This window comes from Pipistrellus kuhlii, unplaced genomic scaffold (assembly GCF_014108245.1).
Source record: "Pipistrellus kuhlii isolate mPipKuh1 unplaced genomic scaffold, mPipKuh1.p scaffold_m20_p_12, whole genome shotgun sequence".
NCBI lineage: Eukaryota > Metazoa > Chordata > Mammalia > Chiroptera > Vespertilionidae > Pipistrellus > Pipistrellus kuhlii.
The window spans coordinates 15,117,598-15,137,513 of NW_023425427.1; the positions used below are offsets into that span (position 1 = coordinate 15,117,598).

The following is a 19,916-nucleotide window of genomic DNA, read 5'->3' on the forward strand; positions in this document are numbered from 1 at the left end:
GGAGGGAGGAAGAGACTGAACATAAACTGTGCACCAATGGATGAGGATGAGGGGGCAGAGGGTGGGGTGGGAACCTGGTGGAGGGGGGAAGAAACGAGGAACCTGTGTAATAATATGAACAATAAAGATTGATTTAAAAAAAATAAATAAATAAAATTGTGTTAAAATACAAAAAATAAATAAAAATAAAAATAAAAAATAAAAAAAATAAAAAAACTGTGGGAATGGCTATTTCTCCTGGGGAAATGGCAAGAGGGACTCAAGGGGAAGTGGGAAGTGCAGGTAAATGCACACCACTCCGGGAGGCCACAGTTCACTTGGTGCCATCGACAGGGCTAGGCTAGCCTGGCTAAAGGGTGAAAGGGTGGGGGAGCCCATCCGCTTCCAGTTAGCCCAATGGGAGTGTGAACATAAAGGGAACCCTCGTTTAAAATGGATTATGGAGGCCAGAAGGGGGAGCCCTCAGGCACTACCCCTCTAAGTGAACCCAGACCCCAAGGGGAAGAATTATCAATGCAAGGGGTTACTCCCTTACTCCTCCCTCAGAGGAAGATTTCCTTCCCGCCCAGCAAATCAGCCAATGAGACAGTGCCCTGAACCCCACTTTCCTCTCATGGGCTTTTCTCCTCAGCCACCTCTCCCATTGTCCTCCTGGCCGGACTTGCCTATGGTTTTTGCAACAGCTTGCTTGTCCCGAATTGCAATTCCTTTGCTATTCCCCATTTTGCTGGTTGTTTTAATTTTAAAAAATACATATTTTATTGATTTTTTTTTTTTTTTTTACAGGGAGGAAGGGAGGGGAGTAGATAGAAACATCGATGAGAGAGAAACATCAATCCACTGCCTCCTGCACACCTCCCCCTGGGGATGTGCATGCAACCCAGGTGCATGCCCTTGACTGGAATCAAACCTGGGACCCTTGAGTCTGCAGGCTGACGCTCTATCCAAGGAGCCAAACCGGCCAGGACTGGTTGCTTTATTTTTAAGGTATGTAAGGTATTGCAGGAGCGGACCCCCATTTCTGCCGCGGCCACCCCCTCCAGGCCAGGCACAAAGCCGCTGGACCAGGCCTGAGCCTCCCGCGCCGCCGGCTTCAGACCGCGGGGGCGGGCGGGCGCCCTGCGGGTCAGGAGGAGGTGATGATGCAAACCCGGTCCCCCCACCCCGCCCCCGGCCGCGGCCCGCCGCCATCTCCCATCCCCGCGCGGGGCCGGCCAGACCCGGGCCCCGCCCCGCCGTCCGCTTTCGATTCCCCGCCAGCGCGGCTCCGGCTCCGGCGACGCCGCACCGACCGCGGGAGTGCATGGCGGGCGCGGGGGCCCCGCACCGCCCCCCGGGGGCCCCGGGCGCCGCCGAGGCGGAGGACGCGTGCGGCTGGCGCTGCCCCGAGCACAGCGACCGCGTGGCCGAGCTCTTCTGCCGCCGCTGCGGGCGCTGCGTGTGCGCGCTCTGCCCGCTGCTGGGCGCGCACCGCGGCCACCCGGTGGGTCTGGCCCGCGAGGAGGCGGCGCGCGTGCAGGTGGGGCGCGGGGGCGCGGGGCGCGGGGCGGCGGCGGGGGCGGGGCGGCCCGGGGTCCCCTCGCCAAGGCCGGGGAGGAACCCCGAAACCCCAAGGCAACCAGGCGGCCGACCTGGCTGTTGTTCCTGATGAGAGCGAATGGCCACGTCCGGGCTAAGGCCACCAGCCAACCTGCAGGCAGGACAGGTGGGTTTGGGATGAGGACGCTGGAGCCTCGGCTGTTTCCCATATGGACCTCGTCCGCCAGGGCGCATCCACCACACTGCCCTGGGGCCAGGAGGAAACCTGCCTTTTGTAACCAGAGTAAAATCCCTTTCTATTGGTAAACAGCCTGGTAGCCTGGGACGCTAGGTAACTCCCTCCGGTTTTGTCTCCCGGAGCTCACAGAGAGGGGCGTGGACTGCCTGCCTGCACTATAGGAGCATCCTCTACCTACTCTGCCCCTCCTCCCCTTCCCTTCCCACACCCACCCCAGTTCCACAAGCGTAACTGGTGGGAGCTGGAACGGCCATTTTATCGATAAGAAAAGGAAAGCTCTGGAGGCAGAGGCAGGTCTTGAACCCAGGAATCCATGCGGTGGACTGCTCCCACGGGGTCCATTCTCACCTGGGAGCACTCCCCCGTGTTTAATTCTAAAAGTGGCAGGGGCTCTGAACTCTTGTGGCCCGCTTGAGGTGGGCAGCCCCTAGTAATTGTTTGGCTCAGCAAAGACTTCTAGGTCATCCTCTGGCTTGTAGGGGGGAGCCAGGAAGGGAGCAGGCCTGCCCTGGGGAAGCTCCCGACGGGGCCCAGCAGTGGAGCAAAAGGCCTGCCGAATGGGGAGGGGGTGGGGTAAAGTCCCACTGGTGTGGAAAGGGTCACAGAGCAGCCTTTGGGAAAGTGGCTAATGCAAAAAGCAGAGGCAGGAAAGGGAGCCGTTTCAGGTGGGAGGGAGAGGGGAGCACGAACCCCACAGATCTCTCATGCATTCAATCTTCTGAACCCCAGTCCAGGCCGGAGGGCCACAGGCCCCTCTGGAATGCATGTCCCACAAGGGCAGCTCCCAGAACAAGGCCCAGCATGTAGTAGGCGCTCAGTTAATACTTATTGTGTAAGTGAATTCTCTTCCCCTGTCCCAGGCTGCTTAAAATTAACCCATACATAAGTTAAAATCAATAGGTTTCAAGATCCTACTTGAGGGACTGGAAAATCAGGTCACCAGCAGGTTTGTCTTAGAAAGAGGGGGGGGGGGTGGCATCATGGTTTGAAGGACCCCTCAGGGCCAGAGTGACCCTCCATCACAGCTCACCCGCTCACTTGCTGCTTGACCTTGGGCAGGGGGGAGAGGAGACGACCCCTGCAGAGCCTTGTTGCCGTGAAAGTGACCGTATTAAGCCTTTTCCCCTGATTCCTTCGCCTACAGAAGCTCACGCAACACTACTTAAGGCAGCTGGCAACCAAGAAGCAGCAGCAAGTTGGCAACAGGAACCAGATAGAAGATGCTGCTGAGAAGCTCCAGGCAAGTGGGCATTTCTTCCTTCTTCTTGGTTGAGGTGTCCACGTTCCTCCCGGGACAGACTATGCAGCCGAGGAAAAATGAAAACCAGCCGCAAAGGAGATCAGGTCTGGAGGGACCTCGGGCTTCTCAACGGGTGTGCCCCAGGAATTTTTAAAACGTGCAATATCTGACTATTCAGGCAAAGGCATGGGCCTCTCTCCCCTCAGATTACCAAATGAAAAGCTGACAACGGCCAACTCGACAACAGCCATCCGGTGTGCATGAATGAAAATTATACCTCATCCCCCCCCCACCCCCCATCGGCAGAAAAGTATATTCTTGGTTGGGCCACCACATTTTAGTAATTAGTTTATGTGTGCCATGAGATGGAAAAGGTTGAAAGTCACTGATTTAGGGGACCCTTTGTAAGCAAAAGAACACAATATCAGGTATAAGACCCTGACAGGGGAGGGGCCTGAGGCTGCTGTTCCATTAGCTTGGTGGTGACTCTGCCTCCGCCCCACACCCCAGCCTTGCCCCATAATACCTCACAGGATGGGGAGCAGCCTTTCTCTCACCATCGCCAAGGCCATTCTCCTGGAGAGACCAGTCCTCCACCCCCCAGGCACCTTAACCAGAGCAAAATGCAGCTGAAGGAACACACAGACGGCTTACGTTTCACTGCCATGGTGAAAGGAGAAGGGAGGCATAAATGTACTCCACACCTATTTGCTTTCTTTAGGCGTGCTCCTTTCCTAATGCCGTTTGTTTACATGGATCCCTCTGTGTTTCAGTGGGAAGTCAGGGCTGATGGTATCATGAGCTGCCATTTTGACTGTGAAAACGTTGCTCTGTCTCCAGGGCCTCTTATGTGGACTCAGCCAGCTTCAGCGCCCCCTCCTGGGAGTGAGGGCTCGGGTAGGGTACCCTCGCAGGGCCTGCCCCCTGAGAACTGGATGAGCCTCTGAGTGGCTGGCTAGGACTGTGGCAGTAACCCACAGCGGAGGTTCAGTGTCTGCAAGTCTCCGAGCAGATACAGCGTGGAGCGGCCACGGCAAGATTAGTATCCACATAGAGGGTCTAGAAGAGCAGGGTTCTGCTTAATCTAAGGTGTGGGAATGCCGAGGCCAAGCCAGGCCACGGAATTGGCTCCCTGTCTGCCCAGCATCCATTAACTGAAAGATGACTGACGACAGGACTCAGTTTGCTGAGAAAAGTTGTGAAAGGGAAAGTGAGGTATAAATATATTCCACAAATACTTTGGCCTTGGCTTAATCGTTAATAGTGTTCCTCAAATCTTCAAGAGGAGGGCTTCGATCTTGGGGGAATAAATCCGTTCAAAAGGATCTGGAAACAAAGTTGAGGCACCTGATGGGGTGGGGGCGGTGCTTTGGGCGGTTGAGCTAGACCCGGATGGGGGCACAGGCCCACGGTCTGCAAGTCTCCGAGCAGATACAGCGCGGGGCCCCCAAGACGAGAGTGAGGCACCATGTGGACAGTCTAAGGGGGCAGGTTTCAGCTTAATCCAAGGAATGGTTTCCTTTCTTTTAACCTTTTCCCTGATTTTCATACCTTTGTTTTGAAATAATTGTAGATTCACAGGAAGTTGCCAAGGCAGTAAGTTTTGTGTGCCTCTCACCTCGTTTGCCCCAAGGGTTATATCTTACCTAACTCTTGTACAATTTCAAAACCAGGAAATTGACAGTGTGTGTGTGTGTGTGTGTGTGTGTGTGTGTGTATGTTCTAGGTCAACTTATCACCTGTGTAGATTTGAGTAACTTCTGCTGTAACCAAAATACAGAACGGTTCCATCACTACCAAGATCTACCTCCTGCAACACCCGTGTAGTCACCCCACCCAGTCCCCAACAATCCCTGACTCCTAGCAGTCACTCATTTATTCTCTTATCTCTATAATTACAGCATTGGAGGATTCATGACCATGGTATATCTCTTCATTTATTTAGGTCTTTGTTTTTTTTCATCAGTATTTTGTAGTTTTCAGCATACAATCCTGAACATGTGTTATTGGACTTACACCTAAGCGACTCTTGGAAAAATTAGTGATGGGCATGTGAAAGCTGGGAGGTATTTGTATAAAGAGTTAGATGTAGAAAAGAGGGAGGCTGTGCCCCCCCTAGGCCTACATCCCCAATGGAGCTGTCAGAGCTGAGCAATGGGCATGCTCATGAGAAGGACATGGATTGCTTGTCCACTCTCCTCCCTAAGTTACCAGGCCATCTCCTGTGGGCATTTATATTTCAGTTCCTGGTCAACAGCAGATTTTTAAAATATATTTTTTATTGAATTTTACAGAGAGGAAGGGAGAGGGATAGAGAATTAGAAGCATTGATGAGAAAGAAACATCAGTCAGCTGCCTCCTGCACACCCCCTACTGGGGATGTGCCTACAACCAAGGTACATGCCCTTGACCAGAACTGAACCTGGGACCCTTCATTCTGCAGGCCGATGTGCTATATTCACTGAGCCAACCCAGTTAGGGCTCAACAGCAGATTTTTAAAAATGCAGCTATAATTCTGCCACTCCAGGCCAACCACCAGTTCACATTTTGAGACTTTTTTTTTCTATATACGAATACTCTTTGGTATAGTATCCAGGATGGAGGGAGGCCCAGTGGCTGGTCTCCCTGTGTGACCTGGAGTCTGTGTCGTCCCCTGGCCTTCAGTAGGCATCTCCACGGTGCCCCTGTGCCCTGGGTGTGAGCAGCCCCTGCAGAGCCCTGCAGGTGAGCGTCTGGGGTGGGCGCTGGGTTTCGGCGGTTCCAGACCGGTTGTCATGTGAGTTTTTTAGTTTTGAGGTTCCGCAAATCTAGACTCCAAGCCTGTTACTGGGTTTGTTGGTTTGTTTTGCTAGTGACTCTCTTTCCCCCAAGACCTTGGATGGATGACAAGATTCCTTGCTGCTTCCCCAGGGCAGTGGGTCCAGTTTTTCTGGTGCCTGGTTCCTGGATGGAACAGCTCTCTGTGACTCTGGCCTGATGCAGGAGGCCTCCCTCCCCGTCCTCCTGGAATAGGGCCAAGGATCCCCCGGAGAGCCCCCCTGACCGAGCAGGCCCCGGTGCGGTGTGTCACACACACCTGTACGCCCATCCCTCCCGGGGGTCACTCAGCTCCTCTTCTGCCCACGGCTCTGACATCAAGTTCCCTCTGTTTTGGGCACCTGAGGATTTCCTTTTTTGTCGTCTGCTTGATTGTGGGTTTTTGTTGGTTTATTTATTTTTGTTTGTTTGGGGGGGGGCAGGGGAGTTAACTCATTAAGTCGTTTTCCTAATGTTGAACATTTAGGTCATTTCCAGCTTTTCACTAAGTAAAATAGCATTGCAGGGAACATTTCTGGCACGTTGGTTTGCTTCCTCTGGGACACATGTCCAGACGTGATGCCTCCAGTGCCACAGGCACAGCCTTTGTGAGGGTTCCTGTACGCTCTGCCCAGCTGTAGCCCGCGGTCCGTGGCAGCAGGGCCTGGGGACAAGCGGGCAGGTCCGCACTCGTTTACACGGGGCAGTAGCAAGGCAAAGGCCATTCGCCTGAAAATTAGCCCACAAGACAGTTCGTAAATAAGTTAAAATCAATAAAGATCGTACAATGTCCAAAGTCTGCTGTTCAGAAGCCGATGAGCCTGGCCTACGCAACCACTCCCCCCATTTTTAAAAAAAAATATATTTTATTGATTTTTTTTTTACAGAGTAAGGGAGAGGGCTAGAGAATTAGAAACATCGATGAGAGAGAATCATCGATCAGCTGCCTCTTGCACACCCCCTACTGGGGATGTGCCCACAACCAAGGTACATGCCCTTGACTGGAATCGAACCTTGGACCTTTCAGTCCGCAGACCGACGCTCTACCACTGAGCCAAACCGGTTTCGGTGCAACCACTCCCTTTTATAGGACAATCAAGGAGGTCATTAATCCCCAACCCACACCCATGAAATGCTTTCCTCTGACATCCTTGCTGTTGGGCTCTTTGTCCCCATCATGGCTCCTCGGGGGGGCTCAGACATGCAGGTGTAGGGAGCATTCAATCCTTGCCTGCTACCCTGACTTTTTATTCTAACTGGGATAGGATGCCAGTATGCAGTGGTTGTGTGTGTTTTTTCTGAATCTCCCGAATATTCCACAAGGAGCTTTTGATACCTTTATAGCGGGTGACATGAACCATATATATTTACGTTTGGTTAATGTCCGGTGAATCCAGACTTAGGAGGGATTTAGAATGTGCACCGTGTCAGGCTGAAAGGCCTTGGAGATGGGTCCCTCAGGCAGAGGAAATACCTTGTCACTGGTCACATAGGAAGGTAGAGGTGGTCCTGGGCATTGGCTGTGTTTACCAAAGTCCACCCAGAAAGACAGAAGCCACTCCGAGGGTTTCACCCAGAGGAGATGGGTGCAGGGAATGGTGACAGGCACGGAAGGGACAGGGAAGCCAGCCAGGGCGTGGTGAGGCAATTGGCCCCAGGAGGAAGCACCTTCACCCTGGGCTGCGGGGCCAAAGGGAGGGGTGGTATCAGCAGAGTGCAGAGTCCAGGGCCACCTGGGCAGGCGCCGGAACCAGAGGGGCGTCCTGTGGGAGCGCGAGGGTGGAGGGAACGCAGGGAGGCGGGATACCCTGGCTGTTCACCTCACCCTCTGATCCCCTCTAGTTCCTCCTCCCATTGACCAAACCAAACCCAGCCTGAAGGGGGATCCCGGCCTGCAGGACTCAGCCCTGCTGCCTCCTGAGCAGAGTGGAGGGGGAGAGGGGGGCCAGGGAACAGAGCTCCCTGGGGAGTGTGTACACATCCTCACGTCCCGGCTTTGTCCCTTCCCCTGTGACCCACCAGAGCTGTAAGGACCGCGGGTGACATGAACCAGCCTTTGCCAGATTGAGACTAGGAAGCTGAGGGCTCGGCCAGGCCTCGCTGTTGTCCCTGCCGATGCCATTGGTCTCCACCACCCTGCTGGGGGTGGCCATTCCTCTGCCCCTTCCCGCCAGCCGCTGCCATGTATCAGCGTGCATGGATGTCATAGCTACTGTGGCCAGCACACTGCCTCCCCTGGTGGGACGCCCCTGAGAGGCAGGCAGTCATCACAGGATTGTCCACAGTCATTCAGTTTTCAGCAAAAACAGTTCTTTCCAGTCCATGTGTAAAACCCTCCACCTCCCAGGCCGGGGCCTTGTCGCTGCTCAAGTTCTTTCTCCCTCACAGTCCTTAGATCTATCTCCTCAGCCAGACTCTGTCAGGCCCTGACCCAGCCCCAGCCCCATCCAGCTGCATCCAGCTGCATCCAGACCTCAGTTCAGTTCAATCTGGGATCCAGTTTCACTTTGAATGGATGCAGCCTAAACCAGACCGCACTTCCTGTTTCATTGCCAGAATTCTACCTCTCCCCCTTTTTAAAACTTTGAATCATTCTGCATAATCAGCCTCATATGCTTGCACCTGAAGTTTTCTTGGGGATATTTTTAGTTATAACAATGTGTATTGCCATTAAAATTGTGTGGTTTTTTTTTTGTTTTGTTTTGTTTGGGGGCGGGGGAATAAAGATTATTTTGTAGCCCTGCCAGGGTTTCTCAGTGGTTAGAGCATGCCCTGCACACCGGAGGGTCTCAGATTGATTCCCGGTCAAGGGCATATGCCTGGGTTGCAGGTTTGATCCCTGTCCCCTGTCAGGGCATGTGTGGGAGACCCTTCGGTGTGCGGGCTGACTGTTGAATTATCGAGCAACACTGGCCAGGAGAGGACTCATTTTTAAGAAGTACCTAACCATAGCATCATCATCACACGAAAGAAAATTAACAATAGTTTCTTAATGTCATCAACTATCCTATCCACTCAGTGGTCACATTTCCAGTTGTCTTGTGTCACATTTCGTTTGTTTGACTTAGGAGTGAAATAAAGTTTCGAGATACACTTGCTTGATGAATTTCTTAGGTTGATGGCTCACACGTTCCTCTCTCCTCTGTGCTGAAACTTTTATTTAGGTCTAGAGGCTTGATTTGATTCAGGTTCACACTTGTTGGCAAGACTACTTCATAGGTAGGGTTCTGTCTGAATTTGTTTTTATATATAGGATAAGAATCTAACTTAAAATTTTTATCAAATACATGGTTAATTGCATATTGTACTAATACCATTTGTTGAATAGTTCACTCTTTCAGTAATTTGAAATGCCACCATTATTGTGTGTGTATGTGTATACTATATATATATATATATATCTTTTATAACTTATAACTCTTTATTCTGTGTTCCTGATCATTTTGTCTATGCCTAAGCTGTATGGTTTTAAATCCTGTAGCAGTCTGTTTGTTATTTAATAAGGCAACTCATCCTTCATTGATGTTTTTAAAGTAATTTTTTACTTTTCTTGTGCTTAGTCTCCCCCACTGGGGATCGAGCCCACAAACCAGGCATGTGCCCTGACCAGATATCAAACCAGCGACTCTTTGGTACACAGGATGATGCTCAACAAACTGAACCACACTGGCCAGGCCTCCCCCATGATAATTTAATTTTTGTTTAATCTGCTCGTTAAGACTTATTTGGAGTGTGCCCAATTTCTAGACTAAGTTGGAGATAGATAGCATCTTTTTTTAAAAAATATTTTTAAAATTGATTTCAAAAATAAAATAAAATAAAAAGCCACACACAAATAAATAAATAAATTGATTTCAGAGAGGAAAGGAGAGGGAGAGAAGGAGAGGGAGAGAAATAGAAACATCAATGATGAGAGAGAATCCTTGGTCCACTGCCTCCTACACACCCGCTACGGGGATCAAGCCTGTACCCTGGGTGTGGCCCTGACCGGGAATCACACTGTGACCTCCTGGTTCACAGGTTGTCGTTCGATCACCAAGTCACCGTGGCTGGGCCAAATAGCACTTTGTAGCAATGAATCTTCCACAACCAGGGATATTTTTTTTCTTCCACTCATTCAGATTATTTTATGTCTTTCAGTACAATTTTATACTTTTCTTTATCAAGTCTTTGCTGCTTTTTTTTTTTCTTTTCCAGTTTTATTTCTAGATACATTGCTATATCATCCATCCATTGTTTTAAAAGGATCTTTGTTTCTCCATGCATGTTCCAATTGGGTATGGCGGGTCGAGTTTTTGTAAGTTGATCTTGTCCCTCACTGGACCTTGCCATCATAGTTTTTGCATGTTGATTATCCTGGGTTTCCTGGTTGGCACTCACATCCTCTGCAACTGGTTTTCTTTTTAGGCTCATGCAGAGTCAAGTAAAATCTGGCTGGCAGGGAAATTCACTGAACTCCGATTGCTACTTGATGAAGAGGAAGCCCTGGCCAAGAAATTCATCGATAAGAATACCCAGCTTACCCTCCAGGCCTACCGGGAGCAAATCAAGTCGTGTGAGGACCAAATTGATGTCTTGAACCGTCTCTCCGACAGAGTTTGCAGTATCAGCCAGGAGTCCGACCCTGTCCAGCTGCTGCAGGTAATGCTGAGTTTCTGCCTCACAGCTGCCACCTGCCAGCCGCCACCCACATTTCATCGTGGTTTACTATGGCATTGAGCACAGTATTTACACAGTGAGTTAACACACAGAGAACTGCCTTGTTAGCAAACAGACTTTCCTGCCCCTACACAAGTGGTCAGGAAATAGACATAGTTAGGAAGATAATGAATATCTTGGACTAATGAAATAACATTTGCAGCCACCCTCATGGATCTTAGCTTGAATGTTGACCAGAACTCTGCAAAGTGGATATTCTCACCCCACTTTACAAATGAGACGCTGAGGCTTGGGGAGGTGAAGTGACTCATTTGAGGTCACCCAGCTGGTAGGTGGCAGAGCTGGGATCGGAACCCAGGTTTCTCTGACTCTAAAGCTGCAAAGCATCATTGCCCAGGCCTCTACCTACGGGTCTATAGTCTTTATTGAAACACCCTTCCTGGAGAGGCGAGGATCTGTCAGCTACTGAGCATCCTCAAGAGCTGGGTCGCAGTTTGTTCAAAGGGGGAGAGAAGAATGGAACTCCTTGGCCACTGGGCTCTCCTGCAGGTCATCACCTTCACCAAGAGGGAGCCTCTAAGAAACAGCCTCTGTGATGTTCGTACTGCACTTAGTGAAAGCATGTGTAAAGGATGGTGTTCCTGTCTTTGAGGAACCAATACTCCGGGGCGGTCACCTGTGCCTTTGATCGCTTCCCACTCACGCACCTCTTCCTGTTCCCTTCTTCGCTATGGCTTCTGGGAAGCTCAGAGCTAGATGTGTTTCAAGTAGCTGGGCTGCAACTTCATGGCATATATTTGTGCCTCACCTCGCTCTGTTTTCCAGTTCACGTTCTTACCCTGGTTTCCTCTTTGCTTCACTTTTCCCACCGTAAAAGGAAATCTTGCAGGATTAGATAACTTTTGAAAGATGCTTTAAGGGCTTCTGGGACGAGACAGGGTATAAAGGTGGCACCGAGTCCGACCACAGATTTGCATGGGTTCTGAGTGTAAAATAACGCAAATAAATTTGTCAATGCAAAACCAGCCAAGCCAGGCCCTGGTGGATATTTCCACTCTTGTGCCTTTATGTGGCTTTGGTCAGTTCAGCTTGTGTCTCATTGTTAGTTAACAAAAAGATAAAAACAAACCTACAAAGACACAGACAACAGCAGAGTGATTACCAGGAGGGAAGGGAGCTGGGGGGAGGGAAGAAAGGGTAAAAGGGGGATAAATGGTGATGGAAGGAGACCTAACTTGGGGTGGTGAACACACAGTACAATATATTGATGTATTGTAGAATTGTCTATCTGAAATCTATACATTTTATTAACCAATTCTTCCCAATAAATTCAAAATAAAAAATAAGCCTAACAAAAAATTCTGGGCGAGGTGCTGTCCTATGCACAATGTTTACTGTACTTTGATACATTTGTTTATTTCTGTTAAAATAATGGAACCCCTGCCCAGCTGGCATGGCTTGGTGATTGAGTATCAGCCTATGAACTAGGAGGTCGTGGTTCAATTCCAAGTCAGGGCACATGTCGGGTTGTAGGCCTGAGCCCTAGTGTGGGGCATGCAGGAGGCAGCTGATCAATGATTCTCTCTCATCATTGATGTTTCTATCTCTATATCTCGCTCCCTCTCCCTTCCTCTCTGAAATCAATAAAAAATATTTTTAAATAAATAAATAAAAATAAAAGAGTGGTACCCCGTAGAGATAGCTAATTCCAAGGGCTGTGCCATGGAGAAGAATGTTATTATTCCTCCATCACAGGTAGAGTTTCAAGGCTTTGTCATCTTTTTTTTTTTTTTTTTTTGTAATATATTTTATTGATTTTTTTTACAGAGAGGAAGAGAGAGGGACAGAGAGCCAGAAACATCGATGAGAGAGAAACATCAATCAGCTGCCTCCTGGCACACCCCCTACCGGGAATATGCCCACAACCAAGGCACATGCCCTTGACCGGAATCGAACCCGGAACCTTTCAGTCCGCAGGCCGACGCTCTATCCACAGAGCCAAACCGGTTTCGGCCTTTTTTTTTTTTTTTTTTTTTTTTTTTTTAATTCTCTGGTGCCAAAGCTACTGATTTTCACCATTCATCATTCCTTCCCCTTGCTCATTCATTCATTCATCAAATATTCAGGGAGCAACCTGTCTGCCCAGGTCCCAACTCATGCTCAGAAACAGTTATTTACAACACAGCTACAGTGAGCTAGCAAAAGTGTGACCGAGAAATGTCCAGTTCTGCATCAAGGAAGACTTGTAGGAGGAGGTGATAGTGAGCAGTGTGTGGGAGGATGAGGTATAGACAGAAGCATGAAGCAGAGGAGACGTTCCAAGCAGAAAGGAACCACGTGCATGTGGGAGCTTGGCGGGCTGGAGAGCCACCTGCGTTCAGCCTGGCTGGAGGTGAGCAGGGCTGCAGGTGCAGGGGAGCTGGGAGATGCAGCTGGATCGGGAGGCCAGGGTTTGTTGATGAAGGGCCATGGGATTTAGACTTTGTCCTGTAAGGAGATAGGGACCAGTGGAGTGTTTTGAACTGAGGAATGACAGTCTGCTGTGCGGTCATTCCTGGGGGTATGGCCCTGGCTGGCTGGTGATGCCAGGGGTAGGACCTGCACTTGGCCAGGGTTTGTTCCTGGTGCAGCTGTGGAGCCAACCTGACCCCCCTGTGTCCCCGCAGGAGTTCACGGCCACGGAGCGGGAGCTGAAGAAGCAGATGAGCGTGGGGGAGCTGTGCCACCCCGTGCCCCAGTCCTTCGCGCCCATCAAGACCTTCTTCAAGGGCCTTGTGGAAGCCATGCAGAGCATGATACAGACGCCACTAGAGGTTCGCGTGAAGGACAGTAAGTCCCCGTGTGACCGGCTCTGGGTCCCTTACTCCCTCCGTGCCCATTAACCCAGAGGCAGCAGGGAAGACGGCCACCCAGAATCGTGTCTCCCACACAGAGGCCTTGGGCTGGGTGGTCCCGGACTCCTGGCTTGCACCCACCCCACCCTTCTGACTTCTCTTCCTCCCCCTCCTGAGACGTGCTCTGCCCCTTAAAGCCACACTGCTCTGCTCCTGCCATCAGTCGTTCCTGGGATTCCTCCACACCTCCACTCTGCCTGCTCCGGGGTCCCAGCCCGAAGGACCAACTCCTCCTCTTCCTCCGCCTGCTCAAGTCCCACCGTCCCTTCAGGCCAGCACGGCTGTGCCGTACTCACCGGGAAGCTCACCACGTCACCTTGGGCCCCTTCTTGCCACTGGACTCTACCCCTCTGTCCTTTCTCTGCAGAGCCTGCCCCATCTCCTGCCTGGGTTTTTTTTGTTTTTTTTACCCAGGGTGTTTTTTTGTTTGTTTGTTTGTTTGTTTTAAATCAATCTTTATTCATATTATTACAAAGGTTCCTCATTTCTTCCCCCCTCCACTAGGTTCCCCCCACCCCACCCTCCGCTCCCTTTCCCTCCCCCATTGTCCTCAGCCATAGGTGCACAGTTTATGTTCAGTCTCTTTCTCCCTCCCTTTCCCCGATAGTAAATCCCTTTTCAGATAGTAAATCAGTTACTTAGCATTTTCTCATATCAATAATACCTCCACATGCCCAATGATACACTTCACACAAAAGACACTTCCAAATAGGTCAACCAACCTCATCCAGGCCCCGCACAAGGCACTCACAGATCAACCCCCCAGCCCTATACTAACTCAACACATCCAGATCTAAGCCTTCATCACTTGATTCAGCAGACCCTCAAGTTCCCGCAAAAGTTTCCAGCCATGTCTGAGAGGCAGCCTTGGGGCAGGGGCAGGGGCAGGCGAGGAGCGAGCTGTTCCGGGCCTGGCTGCTCCAGGTCCTGGGTCTGGCCACTGCCGCTCCCGACCTGGCTGCTCCCAGCCTGGCAGCTGCTGTTCCAGGCCTGGCCGCACCCAACCCGGCCGCTCTGGGCCTGGCCACTCCCAGCCTGGCAGCTGCTGCTGCCCAGGGTGTTTTTCATACATGGATCCTTTCCTGCCTCTCATACATGCCTGGATAGCTAGAACCATTTTGGGCCCAGCTCTGAGATTCCTGAAACAAAGCAGGTGCTCAGAAATATTCATTCATTCATTCATTCATCTCTGCTATTATGATTCATTCAGAGCATTTATGGAGTCCCTATTCCGTGCCAAGCACAGCTCTTGCCTTTGTGGTTCTCAGTCTTTTGAGGGGAAGACAGAGAGCAAATGAGTATGTCAGCGATAAGGGCTCCGAAGAAAAATTAAGCAGGTTAAGTGGAATAAAGAGGGAGGAGGAGGAGGGGGTGAAGGAGGAGGAGGAGGGAAGAACTTGAGATTTTGGGCACAGAGAGGGGGCCATAGTGACTGGGCACAGACAGGGGGCCATAGTGACTGGGCACAGACAGGGGGCCATAGTGACTGGGCACAGACGGGGCCATAGTGACTGGGCACAGACAGGGGGCCATAGTGACTGGGCACAGACAGGGGGCCATAGTGACTGGGCATAGTGGTGAGAGATGAGGTGGAAAAACTTGGAAGCTACCTTGTCACATGGGGCTGGCAGGGCAGTGCTAGCTCTGAAGATCAGGAGAAAAGGAGAAGGAAAGGGGTGAGAGGAAGCAAGACAGAAATGGTGCAAGCACACACTGAACATCTCTGGGAACTGGAGGGAGGTGAGCCAGGCCCTGGCCACAGCACAGGCCTACTTCATGAGGGAGCTCAGGTGAAGGAAAGAGCGATTCTGATGGGAAATCCGGAAGCCTTGCTGGAGGAGCTGGGACTTCAGCTGGGCCTGACTCACTAAGGTTTTGACAGTGGGAAAGCCAGAAAGGCATTGCACACGGAGACAAGGAAACACAACTGGGGACGCTGGTGCCTGCAATGGGGCTGAGCCATGGATTTTCCTGAGCTGGTTTGTCAAAGCAGATTCTTAAAAAAATCCTCACCCAAGGATATCAAGGATATGTTTATTGATTCCCCCCCCCCCCCCCCCAGAGAGAGTTGGGGGGAGAGGAAAACACTGAGGTGAGGACTCACCTTTAACTTCTTGTTTTCCATCTTTATCCTGGAATTTGCATTTCTGTTCTGAGGTTGCCCCATCGTTGACTTGTTTAGTTTCTAGTTGATTCTCAGGATGGTTCTGGAGCCTGCCATCTCCTCCCCACGTTCAGGGCCCACTCACACTGACCTGCCTTTGCTGAGTTTGTTCCAGACCCTGGGAGAGCATTTCTCCTCAGATCTGAGTGCTTTCCTGGAGTTTTCCTGTGACTGTGGATTTGTATTTCCCACCTACATAGGCATGGTTTTGGGGGAGAGAGCTTAGATGAATCTCCAGTTTTATAATAGTTTGGGCATGTTTTATAATGTGTGCTGCCTGCATGAGCACCAGGCACTCATTTCTTACAATTCATTGCAGACATGAACTGCCAGCTCTCCAGCTTCTCGAGCACCAAGCCGGAGTCCCTGTTGAAAATCAGTCCCTCACCAGAGCGATCGCTCTTCTTGAAATGTAAGACCCCCAGGGTGGAGAGGGTGGGGTGCATTGGTGGGAAGGGGGGGTCATGAAATGGAGTTCCACCCTTTTTCCCTAAGAGACCCAACTTGTTGTGTTTGTTTTTTTACCATTATTATTACTTTTTATAAATGTAAAAATAATATGTTTATTTTAGAAAACAAAGAAAAGCAAAAAACTTTTTTAAATCAACTATAAATCACTGGAGAGCTTTGGGAATTCTTCTCCTATCCACCTTAGTAGATATGTAGCAGTAGGTTATTACTAGTATTTGCCCTTTTTGTTTTCTTTGGCAAATGTCTATATATTGAAAGTGGGTTTTTTTTTAAACATGGTATCATAGTATACATACTGTTTTGTAATCTGTTTTCATTTACTGATACATTGTGAGCATCTTCTTTCCCTTAAAAAATTACACAGCCCTGGCTGGTGTGGCTCAGTTGGTTAGACCAGTGGTTGGCAAACTCCTTAGTCAACAGAGCCAAATATCAACAGTACAACGATTGAAATTTCTTTTGAGAGCCAAATTTTTTAAACTTAAACTATATAGGTAGGTACATTGTTATTAACTTAATTAGGGTACTCCTAAGCTGGCCTTTGCTAAAACTCAAGGGGCCAAAGAGCCGCATGTGGCTCGAGAGCCGCAGTTTGCCGACCACTGGGTTAGAGCATCGTCTGCCTAAAGGGTTGCCCGTTTCGATTCCAGATCAGAGCACATACCTAGGTTGTGGGTTTGATCCTGGTTGGGGTGCATAAGAGAGGCAACTCATTAATATCTCTATCACACATCCATGTTTCTCTTTCTCTCCCTTCCTTTCTAAAATCAATGGGAAATATACTCAGGTGAGGATTAAAACCTCACTATGGAAAACTCTAACACAGTACTGAGAAAATTATTTGGCAGAATCTACTGAAGCTGAATATCCACATATCCTATGAACTAGACTTAAAAAAACAAACACAAAATTTTGTCTGTAACAAGAACTATTATTGGAAGTTTAATCACTACCACCTTTTTGGAGGACAGTTTGTCAATATTTACCAAAGTTATTTTCATTCACCCAGCAATTCCTCTGCTAGGAATATATCCCAAAGAAATAATAAAATGCGTGAAGAGGTAACCATGTTAGTGTTTTCAAAAGCCTTCCAAAGAGCCTAAATATTTTAAAGGGAGTAGGTTTAAATATAATGCACCCATACATAAAAATATTAGGCTTGCCATTAAAATACTCTTTGAAAGAATATTATTGGATGTGGTAAAATGTTCCTAAATACATCAGTAAATTTTTATTTATTATTTAAAATATTTTTATTGATTTCAGAGAGGGAGAGGAAGAAAGAGTAGAAACATCAATAATGAGAGAGATTCATTGATCAGTTTGCCCCTGCACATCTCAAAGTGGGGATCCAGCCAGCAACCCGGGTCTGTGCCCTGACTGGGAAATGAACCATGACCTCCTGGTTTCATAGGTTGACGCTCAACCACTGAGCCACGCCAGCCGCGCCTACATCATTCAATTTTTAAAAAAGATTGTCCAAAAGCATGGAGGGTATGATACCAATGTAAAGGAAAGCTATAAAGCAGCAAGTACAAACATTGAAAGGATATACTCTCAGGTCTTAACAGTGATGGGATTATTTTAGTAAAATTTTTAGAAATTAGCAACCAATGACAAGGTTCAAAATTCAAATGGTATAACGAGTGTACAGTCCACTATGCTCTCCTTCCCCTGTTCCGCCAGTCACCTCCCCAGAGGCAATCGGGGTTAAAAGGGTGGCTTTCCATTTCTCCAGGGGAGATTTCAGGGTTTTCCCATTTTCTTTTTAATATATTTTATTGATTTTTTTACAGAGAGGAAGAGAGAGGGATAGAGAGAGTTAGGAACATCGATGAGAATCATCCATCAGCTGCCTCTTGCACACCCCCTACTGGGGATGTGCCCGCAACCAAGGTACACGCCCTTGACCGGAACCGAACCTGGGACCTTTCAGTCTGCAGGCCTATGCTCTACCCACTGGGCCAAACCGGTTTCGGCTTCCCATTTTCTTGTTGTGAGCACGTGTGGGTCTGCGGGTGTGAACCGGGTTGGTTTCCCGGGGGCGGGACGGGGGGAGGGGGGGGCGTGAGGGGCGGGGGCGCAGTGCTGGCCCCGCCCACCAGGCGTGCGTGCTGTCCCCGCCCCCCGCAGACGCGCGCACGCCCACGCTGGACCCGGACACGATGCACGCGCGCCTGCGCCTCTCCGAGGACCGCCGGACGGTGCGCCTCGTCCTGCTCTGCCGCCTGGGACCTTCGCCCGCGCTGCGCTTCGACACGCTGAGGCAGGTGCTGGGCAGCGACTGCTTCGCGGCCGGCCGCCACTACTGGGAGGTGGACGTGCAGGAGGCGGGCTGCGGCTGGTGGGTGGGCGCCGCCTACGCCTCCCTGCGGCGCCGGGGCGACTCGGCCGCCGCGCGCCTGGGCTGCAACCGCCAGTCCTGGTGCGTCAAGCGCTACGACCTGGAGTACTGGGCCTTCCACGACAGCCAGCGCTGCCGCCTGTGGCCCCGCGACGACCCCGACCGGCTGGGCGTCTTCCTGGACTACGAGGCCGGCGTCCTCGCCTTCTACAACGTGTCGGACGGCATGAGCCACCTCCACACCTTCCGCGCCGCGTTCCAGGAGCCGCTCTTCCCAGCCCTGCGGCTCTGGGAAGGGGCCATCAGCATCCCCCGGCTGCCCTAGGGGCTCAGATTGGAGTGGACTGCCCTTAGGCTTTCCGGGACTCTGGTTACACCCGACCCAGACGTGAGTTGTCCACTGCCTGCTCTCCAAGTACACCCGTGGTCTCCCCCGCCAGCGTGCACTTTGAACAGGTCCTGTCCTAGGCTGGATTCAGACGTGCCTTAAGCATAGGTCCCCTGCTGCTGCTGCTGCTGCTCCTCCTGCTCTCAGCAGACCTCCCCACCACTTACCCTACACTGCCTTTAGGCCGGGTTCCTGAAAGGACACACTTGCAGGTGAGCTCTGGGCATCCTTACCAATCACAATACACTAGCCTCAAACCTCCACCTCATACAGAAGCCGGAACTGCCTGGCACATAGTAGGTGCACAATAAATGCGCGAATGCAGGAGAGTCGCCCAGCCCTGACTTGATCTAACCAGTGTCCCTGGGCTCTATCTCTGCATTCTATGCCGCTCAGCTTGTCCATGTTTCCTCCCTTCAGAGCAGCATCAAGAGCCTCTTCATAGCCCTTGGCCTGAACCCGTCTTCCACCTCTATAACCAGAGTGATCTGCCTAAAACCGTACTTAACCTCCCAGAACTATGAAAAGGTTCCAAGGACTCCAGGGTGGGGGAAAGCACTTCACCTCACCTTAGCATTCAGGGTTTTTGTAGGCTGCCCCTAAGCTACTTCTCAGCTAGCTTCTGCAGCTCTTTTCAGATACCCTCCAGCAGAACTGTCACATCGTGGGCCTCTGCGCCTTTGCAGCTATCCTGCCCCCTGTCCCCACGCACATTTATATGGTAAAGCCCTTCTTCTTTGCCTCTCAGTCTTCCCAAGGCTTAACTGCCTCCGAGGGAGTCTCCTCAAGCCACTAGAATCTTAATATGAGGGCCACAAACCTGGGAGCTATCTAACTAGATTGGAAGCTTTCTAAGGGCAGCTGTGACCTATACTCTCCCTGACCTGAGGAATTCAGTAAGTCCCTGCCCTCCCAGGCAGTGACTAGCCAGCAGCTGGCTGTCATTTAGTCACAGAGCAGCTGGGCTGGGAGAGCCTGACAGATCACTCAGCCTGACCTAATTGTACATTTCGGAGACTAAGGTCCTTCCTTACCTGAAAGAAAGTTGCTGAAAGTCACCCATGGTGATTAAGGGCTGGGCCATACTCCATGCCCGAGGCAAGTTTCTGATTTGCCCTAAGCCTTTAACAGGGGAGATTTCCCTACTTATCATTCCTGGGGCTGTAGGGAAGAATCAGCTGG

At 50.6% G+C, this 19,916-nt stretch overlaps 2 protein-coding genes across 2 annotated transcripts in view; one reads left to right on the top strand and one right to left on the bottom strand.

Annotated features, from left to right (window-relative positions):
• Positions 1 to 1,240: 1,240 nt before the first annotated feature.
• On the top strand, positions 1,241 to 19,071 carry TRIM14 (tripartite motif containing 14). The gene is made up of 6 exons (XM_036433243.2): positions 1,241 to 1,519; positions 2,922 to 3,017; positions 10,222 to 10,455; positions 13,140 to 13,302; positions 15,851 to 15,943; positions 18,136 to 19,071. Exons 1-6 carry the CDS (start codon positions 1,304 to 1,306, stop codon positions 18,669 to 18,671), a joined length of 1,338 nt encoding a protein of 445 aa, XP_036289136.1. The 5' UTR covers positions 1,241 to 1,303; the 3' UTR covers positions 18,672 to 19,071.
• NANS (N-acetylneuraminate synthase) overlaps positions 12,470 to 19,916 on the bottom strand; it is a 28,219-nt gene continuing 20,772 nt past the window's right edge. Inside the window, exon 7 of the mRNA XM_036433249.2 lies at positions 12,470 to 12,487. The gene's annotated coding sequence lies outside the window, so the exon portion shown is untranslated. The remainder of the gene's footprint in view (positions 12,488 to 19,916) is intronic.